At 38.1% G+C, this 20825-nt stretch overlaps 1 protein-coding gene across 4 annotated transcripts in view; it reads left to right on the forward strand.

Moving 5' to 3' along the window:
* TPST1 (tyrosylprotein sulfotransferase 1) overlaps positions 1–20825 on the forward strand; it is a 132730-nt gene that overhangs the window by 56916 nt on the left and 54989 nt on the right. For all 4 annotated transcript variants that reach the window (XM_036825969.1, XM_036825968.1, XM_036825967.1 and 1 more), the window contains exon 3: positions 17471–17669. In XM_036825969.1, coding sequence (XP_036681864.1) covers positions 17471–17669 — 199 coding nt within the window. The remainder of the gene's footprint in view (positions 1–17470; positions 17670–20825) is intronic.

The raw sequence follows: 20825 nt of genomic DNA on the forward strand, positions 1-20825 counted from the left end.
AAAATTTTTTAACAATATTACTTTTTAAATTAATTTGTTTTTGGCTGCACTGGGTCTTCGTTGTTGCATGTGGGCTTTTCTCTAGTTGCGGCGAGTGGGGGCTACTCTTCGTTGCAGTGTGTGGGCTTCTCATTGCACTGGCTTCTCTTGTTGCAGAGCACAGGCTCTAGGCATGCGGGCTCCAGTAGTTGTGGCAAGCGGGCTTCAGTAGTTGTGGCTTGCGGGCCCTAGAGTGCAGGCTTAGTAGTTGTGGCACATGGGCTTTGTTGCTCTGCAGCATGTGGAATCTTCCTGGACCAGGGCTCGAACCTGTGTCCCCTGCAATGGCAGGCGGATTCTTAACCACTGCGCCACCAAGGAAGTCCTGGAAATTGTTAAATAGTAAAATTAGCAATGTTGCCTAATATTCTTTTTCTGTTCCAGGATCCCTCCAGGATTCCATATTACATTTAGTCATCATATCTCCTTAGGTTTCTCCTGGCTATGACAGTTTCTCAGACTTTTGGTATTTTTCATGACCTAGATATTCTTTTTTTTTTAATTTTTGAATTTTATTATATTTATTTTTTTATACAACAGGTTCTTATTAGTCATCAGTTTTATACACATCAGTGTATACATGTCAATCCCAATCGCCCAATTCAGCACACCACCATCCCCACCCCACCGCAGTTTTCCCCCCTTGGTGTCCATATGTCTGTTCTCTACATCTGTGTCTCAACTTCTGCCCTGCAAACCGGCTCATCTGTACCATTTTTCTAGGTTCCACATACATGCGTTAATATACGATATTTGTTTTTCTCTTTCTGACTTACTTCACTCTGTGTGACAGTCTCTAGATCCATCCACGTCTCAACAAATGACCCAATTTCGTTGCTTTATATGGCTGAGTAATATTCTATTGTATATATGTACCACATTTTCTTTATCCATTCGTCTGTCGATGGGCATTTAGGTTGCCTCCATGACCTGGCTATTGTAAATAGTGCTGCAATGAACATTGGGGTGCATGTGTCTTTTTGAATTATGGTTTTCTCTGGGTATATGCCCAGTAGTGGGGTTGCTGGATCATATGGTAGTTCTATTTTTAGTTTTTTAAGGAACCTCCATACTGTTCTCCATAGTGGCTGTATCAGTTTACATTCCCACCAACAGTGCAAGAGGGTTCCCTTTTCTCCACACCCTGTCCAGCATTTGTTGTTTGTAGATTTTCTGATGATGCCCATTCTAACTGGTGTGAGGTGATACCTCATTGTAGTTTTGATTTGCATTTCTCTAATAATTAGTGATGTTGAGCAGCTTTTCATGTGCTTCTTGGCCATCTATATGTCTTCTTTGGAGAAATGTCTATTGAGGTCTTCTGCCCATTTTTGGATTGGGTTGTTTGTTTCTTTAATATTGAGCTGCATGAGCTGTTTATATAATTTGGAGATTAATCCTTTGTCTGTTGATTCGTTTGCAGATATTTTCTCCCATTCTGAGGGTTGTCTTTTTGTCTTGTTTATGGTTTCCTTTGCTGTGCAAAAGCTTTTAAGTTTCATTAGGTCCCATTTGTTTATTTTTGTTTTTATTTCCATTACTCTAGGAGGTGGATCAAAAGAGACATTGCTGTGATTTCTGTCAAAGAGTGTTCTTCCTATGTTTTCCTCTAAGAGTTTTATAGTGTCCAGTCTTACATTTAGGTCTCTAATCCATTTTGAGTTTATTTTTGTGTATGGTGTTAGGGAGTGTTCTAATTTCATTCTTTTACATGTAGCTGTTCAGTTTTCTCAGCACCACTTATTGAAGAGACTGTCTTTTCTCCATTGTATATCCTTGCCTCCTTTGTCATAGATTAGTTGACCATAGGTGTGTGGGTTTATCTCTGGGCTTTCTATCTTGTTCCATTGATCTTTGTTTCTGTTTTTGTGCCAGTACCATATTGTCTTGATTACTGTAGCTTTGTAGTATAGTCTGAAGTCAGGGAGTCTGATTCCTCCAGCTCCGTTTTTTTCCCTCAAGACTGCTTTGGCTATTCGGGGTCTTTTGTGTCTCCATACAAATTTTAAGATTTTTTGTTCTAGTTCCGTAAAAAATGCCATGGGTAATTTGATAGGGATTGCATTGAATCTGCAGATTGCTTTGGGTAGTATAGTCATTTTCACAGTGTTGATTCTTCCAATCCAAGAACATGGTATATCTCTCCATCTGTTGGTATCATCTTTAATTTCTTTCATCAGTGTCTTACAGTTTTCTTCATACAGGTCTTCTGTCTCCCTAGGTAGGTTTATTCCTAGGTATTTTATTCTTTTTGTTGCAGTGGTAAATGGGAGTGTTTCCTTAATTTCTCTTTCAGATTTTTCATCATTAGTGTATAGGAATGCAAGAGATTTCTGTACATTAATTTTGTGTCCTACAACTTTACCAAATTCACTGATTAACTCTAGTAGTGTTCTGGTGGCATTTTTAGGATTCTCTATGTATAGTATCATGTCATCTGCAAACAGTGACAGTCTTACTTCTTCTTTTCCAATTTGTATTCCTTTTATTTCTTTTTCTTCTCTGATTGCCATGGCTAGGACTTCCAAAACTATGTTGAATAATAGTGGTGAGAGTGGACATCCTTGTCTTGTTCCTTATCTTAGAGGAAATGCTTTCAGTTTTTCACCATTGAGAATGATGTTTGCTGTGGGTTTGTCATATATGGCCTTTATTATGTTGAGGTAGGTTCCGTCTATGCCCACTTTCTGGAGAGTTTTTGTGATAAATGGGTGTTGAATTTTGTCAAAGGCTTTCTTTGCATCTATTGAGTTGATCATATGGTTTTTATTCAATTTGTTAATATGGTGTATCATATTGATTGATTTGCATATATTGAAGAATCCTTGCATCCTTGGGATAAATCCCACTTGATCATGGTGTGTGATCCTTTTAATGTGTTGTTGGATTCTGTCTGCTAGTATTTTGTTGAGGATTTTTGCGTCTATATTCTTCAGTGATATTAGTCTGTAATTTTCTTTTTTTGTAGTATCTTTGTCTGGTTTTGGTATCAGGGTGATGGTGGCCTCATAGAATGAGTTTGGGAGTGTTCCTTCCTCCACAATTTTTTGGAAGAGTTTGAGAAGGATGGGTGTTAGCTCTTCTCTAAATGTTTGATAGAATTCACCTGTGAAGCCATCTGGTCCTGGACTTTTGTTTGTTGGAAGATTTTAAATCACAGTTTCAATTTCATTACTTGTGATTGGTCTGTTCATATTTTCTCTTTCTTCCTGGTTCAGTCTTGGAAGGTTATACCTTTCTAAGAATATGTCCATTTCTTCCAGGTTGTCCATTTTGCTGGCATAGAGTTGCTTGTAGTAGTCTCTTAGGATGCTTTGTATTTCTGTGGTGTCTGTTGTAACTTCTCCTTTTTCATTTCTAATTTTATTGATTTGAGTCCTCTCCCTCTTTTTCTTGATGAGTCTGGCTAATGGTTTATCAATTTTGTTTATCTTCTCAAAGAACCAGCTTTTAGTTTTATTGATCTTTGCTATTGTTTTCTTTGTTTCTATTTCATTTATTTCTGCTCTGATCTTTATGATTTCTTTCCTTCTGCTCACTTTGGGTTTTGTTTGTTCTTTCTGTAGTTCCTTTAGGTAGGTGTAAGGTTAGATAGTTTATTTGAGATGTTTCTTGTTTCTTGAGGTAGGCTTGTATAGCTATAAACTTCCCTCTTAGAACTGCTTTTGCTGCATCCCATAGGTTTTGGATCATCATGTTTTCATTGTCATTTTTCTCTAGGTAATTTTTGATTTCCTCTTTGGTTTCTTCAGTGATCTCTTGGTTATTTAGTAATGTAGTGTGTAGCCTCCATGTGTCTGTGTTGTTTACATTTTTTTCCCTGTAATTCATTTCTAATCTCATATGGTTGTGGTCAGAAAAGATGCTTGATATGATTTCAGTTTTCTTAAATTTACTGAGGCTTGATTTGTGACCCAAGATGTGATCTATCCTGGAGAATGTTCCGTGCGCACTTGAGAAGAAAGTGTAATCTGCTGTTTTTGGATGGAATGTCCTATAAATATCAATTAAATCTATCTGGTCTATTGTGTCAGTTAAAGCTTCTGTTTCCTTATTTATTTTCATTTTGGATGATCTGTCCATTGGTGTAAGTGAGGTGTTAAAGTCTCCCACTATTATTGTGTTACTGTCGATTTCCTCTTTTACAGCTGTTAGCAGTTGCCTTATGTATTGAGGTGCTCCTATGTTGGGTGCATATATATTTATAATTGTTATATCTTCTTTTTGGATTGATCCCTTGATGATTATGTAGTGTCCTTCCTTGTCTCTTGTAACATTCTTTATTTTAAAGTCTAATTTTATCTGATATGAGTATTGCTACTCCAGCTTTCTTTTGATTTCCATGTGCATGGAATATCTTTTTCCATCCCCTCACTTTCAGTCTGTATGTGTCCCTAGATCTGAAGTGAGTCTCTTGTAGATGGCATATATATGGGTCTTGTTTTTGTATCCATTCAGCAAGCCTGTGTCTTTTGGTTGGAGCATTAAATCCTTCACGTTTAAGGTAGTTATCGATATGTATGTTCCTATGACCATTTTCTTAATTGTTTTGGGTTTGTTTTTGTAGGGCCTTTTCTTCTTTTGTGTTTCCCACTTAGAGGAGTTCCTTTAGCATTTGTTGTAGAGCTGGTTTGGTGGTGCTGAATTCTCTTAGCTTTTGCTTGTCTGTAAAGCTTTTGATTTCTCCATGGAATCTGAATGAGATCCTTGCCGGGTAGAGTAATCTTGGTTGTAGGTTCTTCCCTTTCATCACTTTAAGTATATCATGCCACTCCTTTCTGGCTTGTAGAGTTTCTGCTGAGAAATCAGCTGTTAACCTTATGGGAGTTCCCTTGTATGTAATTTGTCATTTTTCCCTTGCTGCTTTCAATAAGTTTTCTTTGTCTTTAATTTTTGCCACTTTGATTACTATGTGTCTCGGCGTGTTTCTCCTTGGGTTTATCCTGTATGGGCCTCTCTGTGCTTCCTGGACTTGGGTGGCTATCTCCTTTCCCATGTTAGGTAAGTTTTCGACTATAATCTCTTCACATATTTCCTCGGGTCCTTTCTCTCTGTCCTCTCCTTCTGGGACCCCTATAATGCGAATGTTGTTGCATTTAATGTTGTCCCAGAGGTCTCTTAGACTGTCTTCATTTCTTTTCATTCTTTTTTCTTTAGTCTGTTCCATGGCAGTGAATTCCACCATTCTGCCTTCCAGGTCACTTATCCGTTCTTCTGCCTCAGTTATTCTGCTATTGATTCCTTCTAGTGTAGTTTTCATTTCAGTTATTGTATTGTTCATCTCTGTTTGTTTGTTCTTTAATTCTTCTAGGTCTTTGTTAAACATTTCTTGCATCGTCTCGATCTTTACCTCCATTCTTTTTCCGAGGTCCTGGATCATCTTCACTATCATTATTCTGAATTCTGTTTCTGGAAAGTTGCCTATCTCCACTTCATTTAGTTGTTTTTCTGCGGTTTTTTCTTGTTCCTTCATCTGGTACATAGCCCTGTGCCTTTTCATCTTGTCTATCTGTCTGTGAATGTGGTTTTTGTTCCACAGGCTGCAGGATTGTAGTTCTTCTTGCTTCTGCTGTCTGCCCTTTGGTGGGTGAGGCTATGTAAGAGGCTTGTGTAAGTTTCCTGATGGGAGGGACTGGTGGTGGGTAGAGCGGACTGTTGCTCTGGTGGGCAGAGCTCAGTAAAACTTTAATCCACTTGACTGCTGATGGGTGGGGCTGGGTTCCTTCCCTGTTGGTTGTTTGGCCTGAGGCAACCCAACACTGGAGCCTACCTGGGCTCTTTGGTGGGGATAATGACAGACTCTGGGAGGGCTCTCGCCAAGGAGTACTTCCCAGAACTTCTACTGCCAGTGTCCTTGTCCCCACGGTGAGCCACAGCCACCCCCGGCCTCTGCAGGAGACCCTCCAACACTAGCAGGTAAGTCTGGTTCATTCTCCCCTGGGGTCACTGCTCCTTCCCCTGGGTCCCAGTGCACACACTACTTTGTGTGTGCCCTCCAAGAGTGGAGTCTCTGTTTCCCCAAGTCCTGTTGAAGTCCTGCAGTCAAATCCCACTAGCCTTCAAAGTCTGATTCTCTAGGAATTCCTCCTCCCATTGCCGGAACCCTAGGTTGGGAAGCCGATGTGGGGCTCGGAACCTTCACTCCAGCGGGTGGACTTCTGTGGTATAAGTGTTCTCCAGTCTGTGAGTCACCCACCCAGCAGTTATGGGATTTGATTTTACTGTGATTGTGCCCCTCCTACCATCTCATTGTGGCTTCTCATTTGTCTTTGGATGTGGGGTATCTTTTTTGGTGAGTTTCAGTGTCTTCCTGTCGATGATTGTCCAGCAGCTAGTTGTGATTCTGGTGTTCTCATAAGAGGGAGTGAGAGCACGTCCTTCTACTCCGCCATCTTGGTTCAGCCTCTCCCTTATGGTTTGAACTTTGTGTTTTGTAAAGAAATCTTTCCTTACCCTAAGGTCAAAAATAGTCTCCCACATTTTTTCCTAAAACTTGAAGAATTTTCCTTTCATGTTAATCAATCTGGAATTTACTGATCAATATGAAATTTATTTTTTGTGTGTGAGGGTACAGATCCATCTTTAATTTTTTTTCCATATGGATGTCTGGTTCCCCAGAGCTCTTTATGGAGTAGTCTCTTTTTCCCTAGCCACCTGCAGTACCTGCTAGGTTAAATATTAAGTTTCCATATATGCATTTTTCTGTTAGTGAAATATAACATAGTTATACTCTATTTTAATTACTATAGTTTTACAAAATGTCTTAATATCCAGTAGGGCAAGCCTCCTGCTTATTTCTTCTCTTGGAATGTCTTGGCTATTTTTAGCCCTTTATTCCTCAGTTTTCTATTTAAGCATGATTTATTAATGATTAAATTTACATTGAATTTGTAGGTAATTTTGAGAAGGATAGCTATCATTATATCAATATTAAGCCTTCCTATCCATAACACAGTATGCTTCTCCATTTATTTAGGTCTTCAACATCTTTTGATGATATTTTATTATGTTCTTCATAAAAGTCTTGTACTTCTTTTGATTAATTTTTGAGTACCTTTTTGCTGTTAATGTGAATAATGTGTTTTTTTTCAAATAATTTTTTGTTTGTTTTTGGCCATACCTCACAGCTTACGGGATCTTAGTTCCCCGACCAGGGATTGAACCCGGCCCCCCGCAGTGAAAGCTCCGAGTCCTAACCACTGGACTGCCAGGGAATTCCCCTATATAATTTGTTGTTTTTAAAGTTTCTGTTAGTTGCTCTTATATCAAAATACAATTGACTTTTGTATATATTTATGTCCTGCAGCTTTCCTAATGTTTTGTGGTTTTGTCTAGGCTAGGACTTATAATAACAAGCAACCTTGTTTTAAAGCAGTGGTTCTCAACTGGGGCCAATTTGCTCTCCTGGGGGACATTTCGCAATGTCTGGAAATATTTTTGGTTGTCACAATGGTGGGGTGGTTGCACTGCTGGCATTTAATAGGTAGAGACCAGGGATGTTGCTAAACCTCCTGCAATGCACAGGACAAGCCCCACAACAAAGAATTTATCCAACTTAAAATGTAAATAGTGCCAAGGCTGAGAAACTTTAAGATAAGTTTTTTCTTTATTGTGAAAATTTTCAAGTACAAAAATATTCAAAAGAATGGTATATGTATGACCGCCAACAATGATCAATATAGGGCAACAGTGTTTCATTTAACTTTCTCCCTTCCCCTACTCTTGAATTATTTTAAAGCAAATCCAGGACATTATATCATTCCATCTTTTATTTTTTTTATTTTTGGCCTTGCCGCACGGCTTGCGGGATCTTAGTTCCTCAACCAGGGATTGAACCCAGGCCATTGGCAGTGAGACCACAGAGTCCTAACCACTGGACCGCCAGGGAATTCCCCATTCCATCTTTTAAAAAAATAATTAATGAATCATTTATTTCATTAAAAGTAGACATTAACAGTTTTAAATCAGACATTTAGAAAAAAAATTCTGATTGTAATCTACATTAAAATTAGCTCCTGCGAAGACATATTCAGTGAGTAAGATAGTTAAGATTTTGGTTTCTTACTGAGATAGTCCTGGGTTTGAATCCCAGCTCTGCCTCTTATAAGCAGTATGGGCCTACAGAAGTCACTCTGTCACTTTGAGTCTTGGCTTATTTCTCATTTAAAAGGCTGCATTTAAGAAAGAAAATCTGGAGCCATTCTTAGAAAGGATACAGATGAAGAAGTATGTAGGGCGAGGTCTGGAAGGGTCCCAAGACAGAAGCTTCTGACCCCATGAAACAAGGGTGCTCCATCCTCCTGACATGTGGATATGTTCACCAACCTGGAAGCTCCTCAAAATGTAGTGACTTTAGTGTTTGCTTAAAATAGCCAACATGTATTTTATCATGGTTTCGGTGGGTTGGGAATATGGGCTTGTCTTAGCTGAGTCTCCTAGCTCAGAATCTCTTACAGGCTGCAATCAAGGCTTAACTGATAGGGGACTGTTTCCCAGCTCATGTGGTTTTGGGCAGGATTCAGTTCCTCATGGGTGTTGGATGGAGGACCTCACTTCCCTGCCGTGAAGCTTTCTCTGTATGGCTAGTCACAACACAGCAGCTGACTTAATCAGAGCAAGCAAATGAGAAGAGCCAGGGAAAGTGAGCAAGACGGAATTCACATCTTCTTAACCTCATCTTCAGGTGACATCCTATCACTTCTGCCATGTTCATTAGAAGCAAGTCCCTAGGTCTAGCTACAATCAAGGGGAGGAGATTACATGAGGGAATACAGGAGTTGGGAATCTTGGGTACCATTTTATTTTTAAATTTATTTTATTTATTTATTATTATTTTTAATATTTTATTTATTTACTTATTTATTTGGTTGTGCTAGGTCTTAGTTGTGTTTTTCCAGCTCCTTAGTTGTGGCCAGTGGGCTCCTTAGTTGCAGCTTGCCAGCTCCGTAGTTGTGGCATGTGAACTCTTAGTTGTGGCATGCATGTGGGATCTAGTTCCCTGACCAGGGATTGAACCTGGGCCCCCTGCACTGGGAGCATGGAGTCTTAACCACTCTGCCACCAGGGAAGTCCCTCTTGGGTACCATTTTAGAAGCAGCCAATCAGTCTGCTCTTAGGCTGCCAATGACTCATATGCAAAATACATTTCCCCCGTCCCCATGTCCCCAAATTCTCATCCTATTACAGGCTCAAAGTCCTTCATCTTGCCATCTAAGTCTAGTTGTGGATGGAGCTTCTGGATGTAGTTCCTTAAATATAGGTCCTTGAATAGAAAAGATCTGTAGCACTAAAGGTACAAGTTATGTCCCCACTCCACCCCCAATGCCACTATACAGTGATGGAACAGGCATAGGACAATAGACATTTAAAATGAAGGCAAATAGGAGGGGAAAAAAGGTGTCATTGATTCATATCAATTCTGAAATCCATCTGGGAAAATATTAGACATTCTTTGATCAAGTCTCAGTCAAATGTAAGTAATATAGGAATTATGTTCCATGTCTCTCAGCTCTGCCCTTTGGGCTCTTGAGTGATCCTTCCTTTTTCATGAAAGATAGCACATATTTTGTAGCTATGTGGTTTTATCTGTCTACTTCCTGCCAGAAGAATTTTGGGAATCCAATGTGTCTTTCCATTTTGTACTGTTTCTGTCCCTTTCAGTCCAAGTTGGCAATGTGGCTGCTGATAAACTTCTCAAAAACGTTGTGGGTGCTCTGTAAATCTCACTGGGGTTCATTCCATTTGGATAATAATTTTACCCACAAATCTCTTTGAGATAAACCGTTCTTTGCTTTGGGCTCCTGCTGAGATGGCTAAGGGACAATGTGCTTAAGCTTCCTAGAGGACTTATTGTTAAATTGAGAGGATCTGTGAGGCACACCCTTAATTTGTTTAAAGGACTCTGTGTGACTGAATTATTAAGAGCCATTTAGGAGCAGCCTACCACAGAGGTTAATTTATCTAATTGAAGTAGTTATATGACTTTTTTTGCTCCTTTTAAGCTACTAATGTAAGTTACATTAATAGATTTTGTAATGTTGATTTAACCTTGAATTTCTGGAAAAACTCCAACTTAGTGGAGCACTAATTATCATCTGATAATTAGTGCTGGATTTGATATGCTAACTTTTGGTTTAGGATTTTTATATATATTTCATGAGTGATACCTGTAATTTTTATTATTCCTATACTCTATGTCTGGTTTTGATAGGGATAGAGTAGGATAGTTACACAGGTAGTTTTAGAAATCCCACTAGGGGATTATAGATAGAGAGGGAACCTTAGGGAACTTTGGGAGACCACTGTAAGTTTTTGTCTTGTTTTATTTTTGAGACCATTGTAAGTTAATGGTTGAGTCCAGCAAGATAATATCCTTAGGATCAAGGACAAGAATGTAAGGGAAAGGTAACATTCCAAAGGAGAAGACCCTCATTATACTGAAATCTGTGATGATTTAATGTATTTTAGTATATGTTACCACCCTTCTGCTGATTTGAATAAGCACCATGATAGTCCTAGTTTGACCTTATAGAGTCAAACACTCTCTTGCCTGATGAGAAGGAGGAGCTAATGATGTAAGTAAGCCTAACGTCTACTCAAAGAATGAGGAAGAAGGTGGTCCTTTCCCCCTCCCCACTTTCCTTTGACTATAAAAATGTAGCCCACTTAATTCTTGGGGCAGAGCCCCCTTGCCTGCCTGCTTGTATCCCTCGCAAGCGTCCTATATTAATAAAGCTACTCCTTGTCTATCACTTTGCCTCTTGCTGAATTCCTTCTGCACTGAGACATAAAGAACCTGAGCCTCAGTAAGTCCTGACACAAGGTTAGTGATTCTAATTACAAGACCGTGGCTTCAAGTCACAATCTGGGTTTTGGCTGGGTTCGAGTCCCGGCCCGTGGGTTCAAGTCCCAATGTGAGGTATGCGGTTTCAGTTTTGTTACATAGTTATGCTGGCCTTATAAATTACTTAGAGAGTGTTCCCTCCCGTGCATCTTTTGATTGTCTTTTCCCTCAATATTGGATCACATTTTCTTGGTTCTCTGTATCTGAGTATTTTTGGAGTTATGTTTTGAGTCTCTGAGTCCTGCTAGAATCCTCTGGTGAATGAAGATTTTTCTGTTGTGGTGGGTAATCAAGCTGGTTAGTTTCTAAACCACAAGTTTGTGTCTCCTTCTGTGAACAGTGTTTCCAGTATCAGTTTAGTTTTCAGACTTTGCTATGCTGCTTTGGGTTTTTCTCATTCACAAATCATTTATGAGTTTGGAGCGTTGGTGGCAGTTTATTTCATAGTTTAATTCTCAAAGCCTTTGCTGTGCTTCCTTCAGTCTTTCCCAGGTGTGAGTTGGAAGTTGTGCTGATTCATATGCAAAATTATGGAACATGTTCTCTGGCTCTCTCTTTTTTTTTTTTTTTTCCAGTTTATTTTTTTCATTTTATATAATATCATTTTAACAAAGTTCACTTTTTTTTTAAACATCTTTATTGGAGTATAATTGCTTTATAATGGTGTGTTAGTTTCTGCTTTATAACAAAGTGAATCAGTTATACATATACATATGTTCCCATATCTCTTCCCTCTTGCGTCTCCCTCCCTCCCACCCTCCCTATCCCACCCCTCTAGGTGGTCACAAAGCACCGAGCTGATCTCCCTGTGCTATGCGGTTGCTTCCCACTAGCTATCTGTTTTACGTTTGGTAGTGTATATGTGTCCATGCCACTCTCTCACTTTGTCACAGCTTACCCTTCCCCCTCTCCATATCCTCAGGTCCATTCTCTAGTAGGCCTGTGTCTTTATTCCCGTCTTGTCTGGCTCTCTCTTTCCCTTGATTTCTCCCTAACGCTCCCTGGCTCCCAGAGGCTACATTTCTCGTTATTCTGGCCAGAAGTAGGGCTTTCACTCAGCGTTTTAGCTGCCTGCACCATCACTGTGCATTTCTGCTTGCTGGGTGCCACCATTAGGGCAAAGAGGTGAGAGAAATCTGTCAAAAATAATGAGGATGTTTCTTATAATACTCTTTAGACTCCAGTGGTCCCTTTTCCCAATTATTTTTTGCCTAAAAGATGGGGTTTTGTTCAGTTTTTGCTGCTTACATTTGTGCATAGTATGGACTTAGGATTTTTATTTTATTCTAAGATTTATTTGAAAAATCTTTAATTTTTGGAAGATTATTTTTGTTCTATTCAGTCTGGGTTGGCAGTGATTTTCTCTTAGTACTTTGAAGGTATTATTCCACTGTCCACTAGTTGTAGTTGTTGCTGTTGAAAAATCTGCTGTCAGTCTAATTGTCAGTCCCTTTTCTATATGCCATTTAAAGTTCATCTTTTGTGTTCTGTGTTTTAACTTTAAGAATCCCTGCTTCCACTGTAGGGGGCGTGGGTTCAACCCCTGGTCCAGGAACTAAGATCCCACATGCCGTGCAGCCAGAAAGAAAAGACCCTTTTTGGGACTTCCCTGGTGGTCCAGTGGTTGAGGCTCTGTGCTCCCAGTTCAGGGGGCACGGGTTCAATCCCTGGTTGGAGAACTAAGGTCCTGCATGCTGCATGGCATGGCCAAAAAAAAAAAAAAACAAAAAAACACCACTTTGTGACATAGAAATTTGAATTCCATATGATTTTCATGTGTTTAAAATATTATTCTTTTGATTTTTTTAAAAAACATTTAAAAATGTAAAGCCATTCTTAGCTTGAAGGCCAGACAAAAACAGGCAGTAGGACTGGATTTGCCCTGTGACTCATAGATTACTAACCTTTACCTTAGCTACTTGGTAACTTACGCTGACTCATGTCACCCTAGGAGAGGAATGACCTAGTTCTGACATCTGCATTGCCATAATATGGTTTCTAACCTCTGTCGTCACATTTATCATGCTGCATATTAATCATGTGTATGCTTATCTCTCTTACTGGACTCTGAGCTTCTTGAGAGGAAGGCCATGACCTAGTCATGTTCATCTTTGCATACTTAGTATCTAACACTTGACCTGACCCATAGTGGGTATTCAAAAAGTATTTAATATGAATTTTATGCTCAATCAATATAAAATGCCATTACTGCTGCCTTAAAGAGAAACACCTGATTGATAGGCAGTACGCCTTCCCAAGTTCTTCCCCCTAAGGAGTCCATGGCAACTGCATTTGCTACTAGTGAATCTTGTGACTCAGTGGTTACATAACAAAAAGCCTTTTCATTTTAGAATTCTATCTCTTTCAGAGAAGAGATGGTTGGACTTTATCTTTAAATCAATCATCATGATAAATAATGGCTTTAATTTTTCTTCTGAACTGGTGCTATATTCTGGATGCAAAAATAATACTAGCTATTGTTTACTGAGCACATACTACATTTCAATCTCTTAGTCAACTCTAATTTTCCTTTAGACTTTTGGTAAGTTCCTTACTACTATCAATTTACCTCTTTTCCTTTGTTCCCTACATCTGAAACAAAACTAAGCAACAATACTTATGCATTTTCTCCACGCTATTGTAATGAATGAAAACACGGTCCATTCAGTCCTTCAAGTCAAATATGAATTCATCTAGACTCCTTTCTCTCCTCCCCATATCTAATTGGCCACTAAGTCTGATCAATTAAAAACAAATCTACGGGGTCTTCCCTGGTGGCACAGTGGTTAAGAATCCACCTGCCAATGCAGGGGACACGGTTTCAAGCCCTGGTCCAGGAAGATCCCACATGCCGCGGAGCACCTAAGCCCGTGTGCCACAACTACTGAGCCCGCGTGCCTAGAGCCCGTGCTCCACAACAAGAGAAGCCACTGCAATGAGAAGCCCGCGTACCGCAATGAAGAGTAGCCCCCGCTCGCCACAACTACTAGAGAAAGCCCACGCGCAGCAACGAAGACCCAGTGTAGCCAAAAATAAATAAATAAATAAATACATTTATTTAAAAAAAAAACAAATCGATGGAGGTTTTTTCTTTCCATCTCTATGTCATTTGCTGTAGTTGAAGCTTTAATCATTTCTCAATTCTTTCAATATATAGTTGAACGTCTTTACTGGTTTTTCTGACCCTGGTTACCCCATCCTTCAATCTACTCTTCCCATAGTTATCAACATTGAATGCAGATAAGAACAATCTAGTCTTGTCAGTCCTGTGATTAAAACCCTTCTATCATTCCCAACTTCCCAAACACGACATATGAGACCCTATGTGTGACTTCAGTGCTTAACACAGATATGTTTCAGAATTCAAAATTTTTGGATTCTAGAAAGGTCATATGATGTACATAACACATATTATATAACATCCTCTGTTTGTTCTGGGTCAACACTCTGTAATCAAGGACATCAGTATTTCTGCATTAAAGAGTATGATTGTTTATGCCAAGAAGAATAAAGACTATAAATAGATTCCTATCAGTTCAGGTTATGTTTTGCTGCCACATGAGTTACAGGAAAATGTTTAGTTTTTGGATTTCAGAATTTGGGACAAGAGATTGTGACCCTATAGATATCCAGTGGTCTGCTGGAGCTGGATTGAGCCAGCTACAGTGCACCCATTTTTGTGCATCTCTTCTCAACTCTGTGGTCAATGACATCATGTTGGTAGCTTGAAATCAGCCATGGTGGGAGTATTTACACCATTGGTCGTCAGTAAATGCTACAAATTATGACCTTTCCCTTCTCAGAGATCAGGTTGTTAAGTGTTACCGGCACAGCCCTGTATATACCTATTACATGTGTAGTATGTTATCACTGTGGCAAAACCACTCAGTCTATGCAGTATAGAAAAAGAGGCCAAGGTTTTCAGGGAAGCGTAGAATGTAAAAATCAAGATGTGATTTGACGTCAATAGGACGGCAGTAAGAGAAACTGGGTAAAGCAGATGCTTTGGAGTCAGACAGACGTAGGTTCAAATTCTACCTCCATTATTTTCAGACTGTGTGACTTTGGATAAATCACTTATGGGTCTCAGTTAACATAGTTGAAAAATAGGGACTGATAATATTTCTCTTAAGGATGTTTCAAGGATTAAAGTAGATATCATATGCAAAGTACCTGACATAGAATGAACAGAAATTATTATTTTTTGTTTACTATAAAGCATTTTTTTCTTGAGATGTTTATCTCTGCAGATGTGACTCCCATTCTCTAACACTCCTAGTGCACCCACAGTAAATATCACGCAGTTCAGCACTTGGATGTTCTCTAGTTATTTCATCTTTTTTTTTTTTTATAAAGTATGTTTGGTTATATACTAGATATTTTTATTTTCTTTTTATTTATTTATTTGGCTGTGTCGGGTCTTAGTTGTGGCACGTGGGATCTTTCATTGCGGTGTGCGGGCTCCTCTCTAGTGGTGGCGCACGGGCTCCAGAGCACGCGGGCTCAGTAGTTGCGGTGCGTGGGCTTAGTTGCCCCACAGCATGTGGGATCTTAGTTCCCTGACTAGGGATCGAACCCACGTCCCCTGCATTGGAAGGTGGATTCTGAACCACTGGACCACTAGGGAAGTCCCTAGTTATTTCATCTTGTAGCAGTTGATCTCCTTATTAATATATGATCCTTGACCTCTTGAGCATGTTTGTATAAACTAAATTTGTAGGGTTTTTTTTTCCCCATGAAAAGCTTTTACTCATTAGTTTAATGAACATTTATTGGGCATCTATTATATGTTAATATGCTAGATACTGGTGAACGTGAAATTAATAAAACATAGACCTTCCTTACAGTCTGGTGGAAGGATAGATAGTTGGGCAAGGAAGCCAACTACTTAAATGCAGGGAAATTAGGAGGCTTTTGTAGTAATCTGGGTGAGAAATGATGGTGACATGAACTAAGGTTAGTGGCAGTAAGACTGGAGGAGAGATTTTCCTACTCAAAGATAGAGTCTCTAGAACTGGATAACTTGGGAGTGATCTTACTTTCTCCCTGTTCCATCTGAGATCTCTGGTTTTGCCTTGTAGATAGGTGGTGGTGCCATTTATCAAGATAAAATATATATGAAGAGGAGTAGATTTTGAGCAGAAGTTGATGGGTCCAGTTTTGGACCATCTTAGTTTTTGGGTGTGTGCAGGGTATATGGATAGGGTAACCATATAATTCATCATACAAACTTGAACATTTGTGGGTGTGAGTGGGATATGCTGTTCATAATTAAGCTGGGGGCAATTGGTATAAACGGGACCTGTCCTGGACAAACCAGGATGTTCTTTAGTCAAGAAAGAGTGGGGTCTACTCTTTGTTGTGGTGTGCGTGCTTCTCATTGTGGTGGCTTTTCTTGTTGCAGAGCACAGGCTCTAGGCGTGTGGGCTTCAGTAGTTGTGGCACGGCAGGCTCAGTAGTTGTGGCTCACGGGCTCTAGAGCGCAGGCTCAGTAGTTGTGGCACACGGGCTTAGTTGCTCCGCAGCATGTGGGATCTTCCCAGACCAGGGACCGAGCCCGTGTTCCCTGCATTGGCAGGCAGATTCTTAACCACTGTACCACCAGGGAAGTCCTCTCTTGTGTATTTTTTAAGGAGTGGAGACCCTTTGAGGGATTCTTCATCAGATAATGGTTATCTGCAGCGAGAGATCGAAAACTTAAAGAAAAAGGTCTTTTTAACCTTTTATTAGAATACTGTGTTTGAATGACTTCTAATGTATTATGATATAAAACTCTCTTAGGCACTTTTGTTTGATAGTCATTTGGCCAAAATCTGCTAGTTCAGATCCAATTTCAATCTAGATGTCATTTTAGATCATATTTTACCCTAAGATTATGAGTTATTTAGTCAAATATAGTGTCACTATAAGCTTAAAGTAAATTTCTAGGTCAAGAGATAGAACACATTTATTTTGTAATATCGAAAGTCATAAACAGCACTCCTTTTTCTTCCTTAGAAAATAGGGTTCTTTAGGAAATCAACAGAAAAATGGGACAAATGAATATTTTGCAGTCTAAGTGGATTATGGTTGACTATTTTCCCCCCAGTATTTTATTATGAAAAATTTCAAACATACAAAGAACTGAAAGAATTATACCCACTAGCTACAATTAACATTTTGCTATATTTGCTTTATCACATAATCTGTCCATCTTTCTGTTCCTCTAGTCATCGTTCATCAAGCCATCTTATTTATTTGTGTTTTTTTTTAATGTATTTCAAGTAAGTTGACCAGCTGTTTTTCTAAGCAGTCTTATCTTTGTTATGTTTTTCTGAATGTTGTAATTAAAGTGTCAATACATTCTGTGCAGATGTTTTCAGCTGACCATTTTTCCTATTTCTAGGAATCTGAGGTTGCCAATAATTGCTGTCAGATTGAGAACATTAAAAAAAAAGTCTAGTAAGTAATGTCAAGCCTGAAAAATGCACTCTTTCTCAATAGCTTTTATAATCTGGAGACTTGTAATTTTTAAAGTCATCAAAAATAATTTCCAGTACTGTTTTCAGTATTCTAAATACATGTTTATTCACATTATATTGTTTTCAGAGTGGAGAGATCTACAGACCAAGTCATCAAGCCAGTCAATGTGGGAGCTCTATCAAAATGGGTTGGGAAGATACCTCCAGATGTTTTACAAGACATGGCAGTGATTGCACCCATGCTTGCCAAACTTGGATATGACCCGTATGCCAATCCACCTAACTATGGAAAACCTGATCCCAAAATCCTTGAAAACACTAGAAGGGTAAGTGAGATTTTTAAAGTGAATTGAGAAAACTGGTTATGGAATTGGGGTCCTAAAAAGTTTTTTCTGATTTTGTTCCTTGCTTTTTTATGATCAGAAAATTATTTTAAATTAGAAAAATCCTATTTGTAAAATGCTTTATCATCAGAAATCTTCCACTGCATTTTAAGGATAACTGTGGCTCTTTCCAGGGACTATGGGGACAATTCTTTAATCTGTTTTTCCCAATTTCTAAGAATGGTGCTTACTGTTGGGAAGATTTATTCTCATAGCTGATTATCATAAATTTGCATAAACACCAGAATTATTAGTGACCTCACTTCTAGTTTCTTTTTACTTTGAATCTAATGGCTACTTTACTTTTCAACCTTTGTTTAGATGAGGCATGATTTCTTGATACTTGAAAACTAAACATTGGCTACATGAGAAGAATTATTACATAGGTACAATAAACAACCCTCTGATTGAGAGAAAGTTACTATTAAAGTGTAGTTACAACTACTTCTTTTATAAGTTATGCTCATATCTTTATAATCTTATTTGAGAAAAGCTGAAAACTCAAAAAATCTGAATATATACCTTACCTGTATAATCTATTTCAAATCATACCTTAATGTATTTTTTTTTATTGTGGTAAAATTTAAATAACAAAATTTACCATTTTAACAATTTATAAGTGTACAGTCCAGTACATTCATATTGTTGTAGAACTGTCACCACCATCCATCTCCAGGACTTTTTTCATGCTTCCAAACTGAAACTACATAATCATTACCCATTCCCCCTTCCTCCAGCCCCTGGCAACCACAATTCTACTTTCTGTCTATAGATGTGGTATTTTTTGAAACTACAGTTTAAATAAGACAACCGTGTTAGCGTAAGTTCACTGATAGGCTGTTGGATTTCAAGATTAAAATTCCTTGCCTTTCTCTGGTATTTTTTTTTTATGTCAGTGTCCTCTCCTCCCCACAGCCTTATAATATATCATCTCTTTAGTCTGTTCTTCTGTTGATACCTTTAATCGACAAACAAACTTATATTTCATGAGGCTGATTTCCATGTGGATTTTTTACTCTTAGATATTACTTTTGTTTTCTTTTTTCAAGTCATTAGTGGCTATTTATGAAGAGCTATTTTCTTATAAACCATCATATATGGAGGCAGATTTTTTTTATTTTTAAAATAATCTTTATCCTTTTTATATTTTTCATACATACAAGCATTATTATAAAAATATAAACTTAGTTTATAAAACTTATAAAATTAAAAAGATAAGAGAATAAAATTTACCTATAATGTTACCACCCAGACAAATACCATTTTTAGCATTTTGATGGATTTCTCTTTCTTCTTTGCATGTTGTTAAACAAAGGTAAGAATACTTGTCTTACATCTCACTTTTGCACACGCACAATCTTGTATTCAGCCCTTTCCACTTAATATTCATGAGCATTTTCTCATTGTGCACATGCTTTTTAAACATAATTTTTCATGGTTGTATAAATAAATCATTTTATGAGCCACCTTAAATCCTTTATGAAACACAGTAGTAAGTGAATGAATGAATGAACAAAGAAATAAAATGTATCCCTAGTATATGTTCTATAATTTATTTTACCATTTTTCTTTTGCTGTTTACAATTTTCTCTTTGACAAATAGTGCTACAGTGAACATCTTTGCACATACTACATTTTAGTGGGGGTTTTTTTAGGGCTAGACTAATGAAAGTGGAATTAAACCACGTCAAAATATCTGAAATTTTTTTAAGGTGCATGATATATGTTGATAAATTTTTTTTTGTTCTTTTGAACTACCAGCATAATATAGGTAATTTTATTTTAGATTTTTGCTAATTTTAATAGGTTTCATTGATTAATATAATTGACCATTTTCCAGTTATTACCTATATGTATATATTCTTCTATGAAACATTTCTTAAGTTTGAAAAAAGTTTTATATGTGTTAAGGTTTTGTGAATTACGTTCTGCTAAAGGCAAAGTATACAGTGCATTATCATAGTCCTTTTTAATCTCTTGGTAATTGGTAATTCATAGCTTTCTCCTTTGTACAATACTGAAATGGTTTTTATAAACCAAGGTACATGTGTAAGTGATATTTAGAGGTTCCCCAAGTAGTAGACATTATAGTTTTCCTACATGTGAATTGACCAGCTAGATTATTCTTGGCTTGCTTGAGTGGTTAAGTAGGGAAGAATGCTGTGGTTTGAATCCTTGTGACTAGAGAATTTGTTTCATACACATTTGTGGCTTTTGAAAGAGTTTCAAAATGCACACTGGAATAAACCTCCCCACCATCTTTGTCTACCTCTAAAGTGACAAATAATTTTGAGGAAAAAAAGATAAAGTGTGAACTATAATTGCATTTTTGAGCACTTTGTGATAATGCATTCAAGCTAACATCCTTGTTTTATGGGGTTGGACTATATATTTTCAGAGCTTTTTGCCTGTAAAAACTCAGATGCTAATATATCCAGCATTGATGATCATGAAGTTTCGTAAAGTAATGGTTAAAAAGTGATCTTCGATTGTCAGCTGTGACCTGAGATGGACTCCAGAGAAAGAAGGTGGCTGTGGAGATTGTGCCCTTTATTTATGAGATGGGAGTGGGGAAGAGATTCACGTTTTGACTGGGAATATAGAATCCAAAGCTCTAGGCCTAAAAATTCAAGTTTTCATACAATTTTGGGTAATCTAGAAGTACTGGTGTCTGAGTCAGTGTATTTTGGGGAGATGTTGCCCAATTTTGAATAGAAAATCATGTGCTTCATGGTTGCTGTGACTCAGATGGTAAATTGGAAATGAAATGCTCACAGATTCCATACCCTTTCCCACCATGGTCTCTAATCCCACAATTGTAGCACATTTTAGTAAGGAGTGCCCTCTAGGTTACATTCTAGCCATCTCCCTCCCCCATAGGTTTTAAATCTTTTTAGAGTTATCGACCTTTGAGAATCTGATGAAATTTATGGATCCCTATCTGAGAAATGCAGACACATACATACACAGAATTTTACCCACAATTTCAGTGGATTCATAGATGCCCCTAAAGCCTATCAGATTAAGGACTTCTGTTTTATAGTCTCCTTAAGCTCATCCACTCATGTGATTTTGATTACAACCTATTTGCTGATGATC

The sequence above is a fragment of the Balaenoptera musculus genome, chromosome 15 (genome assembly GCF_009873245.2).
Source record: "Balaenoptera musculus isolate JJ_BM4_2016_0621 chromosome 15, mBalMus1.pri.v3, whole genome shotgun sequence".
In the NCBI taxonomy this organism is placed as follows: domain Eukaryota; kingdom Metazoa; phylum Chordata; class Mammalia; order Artiodactyla; family Balaenopteridae; genus Balaenoptera; species Balaenoptera musculus.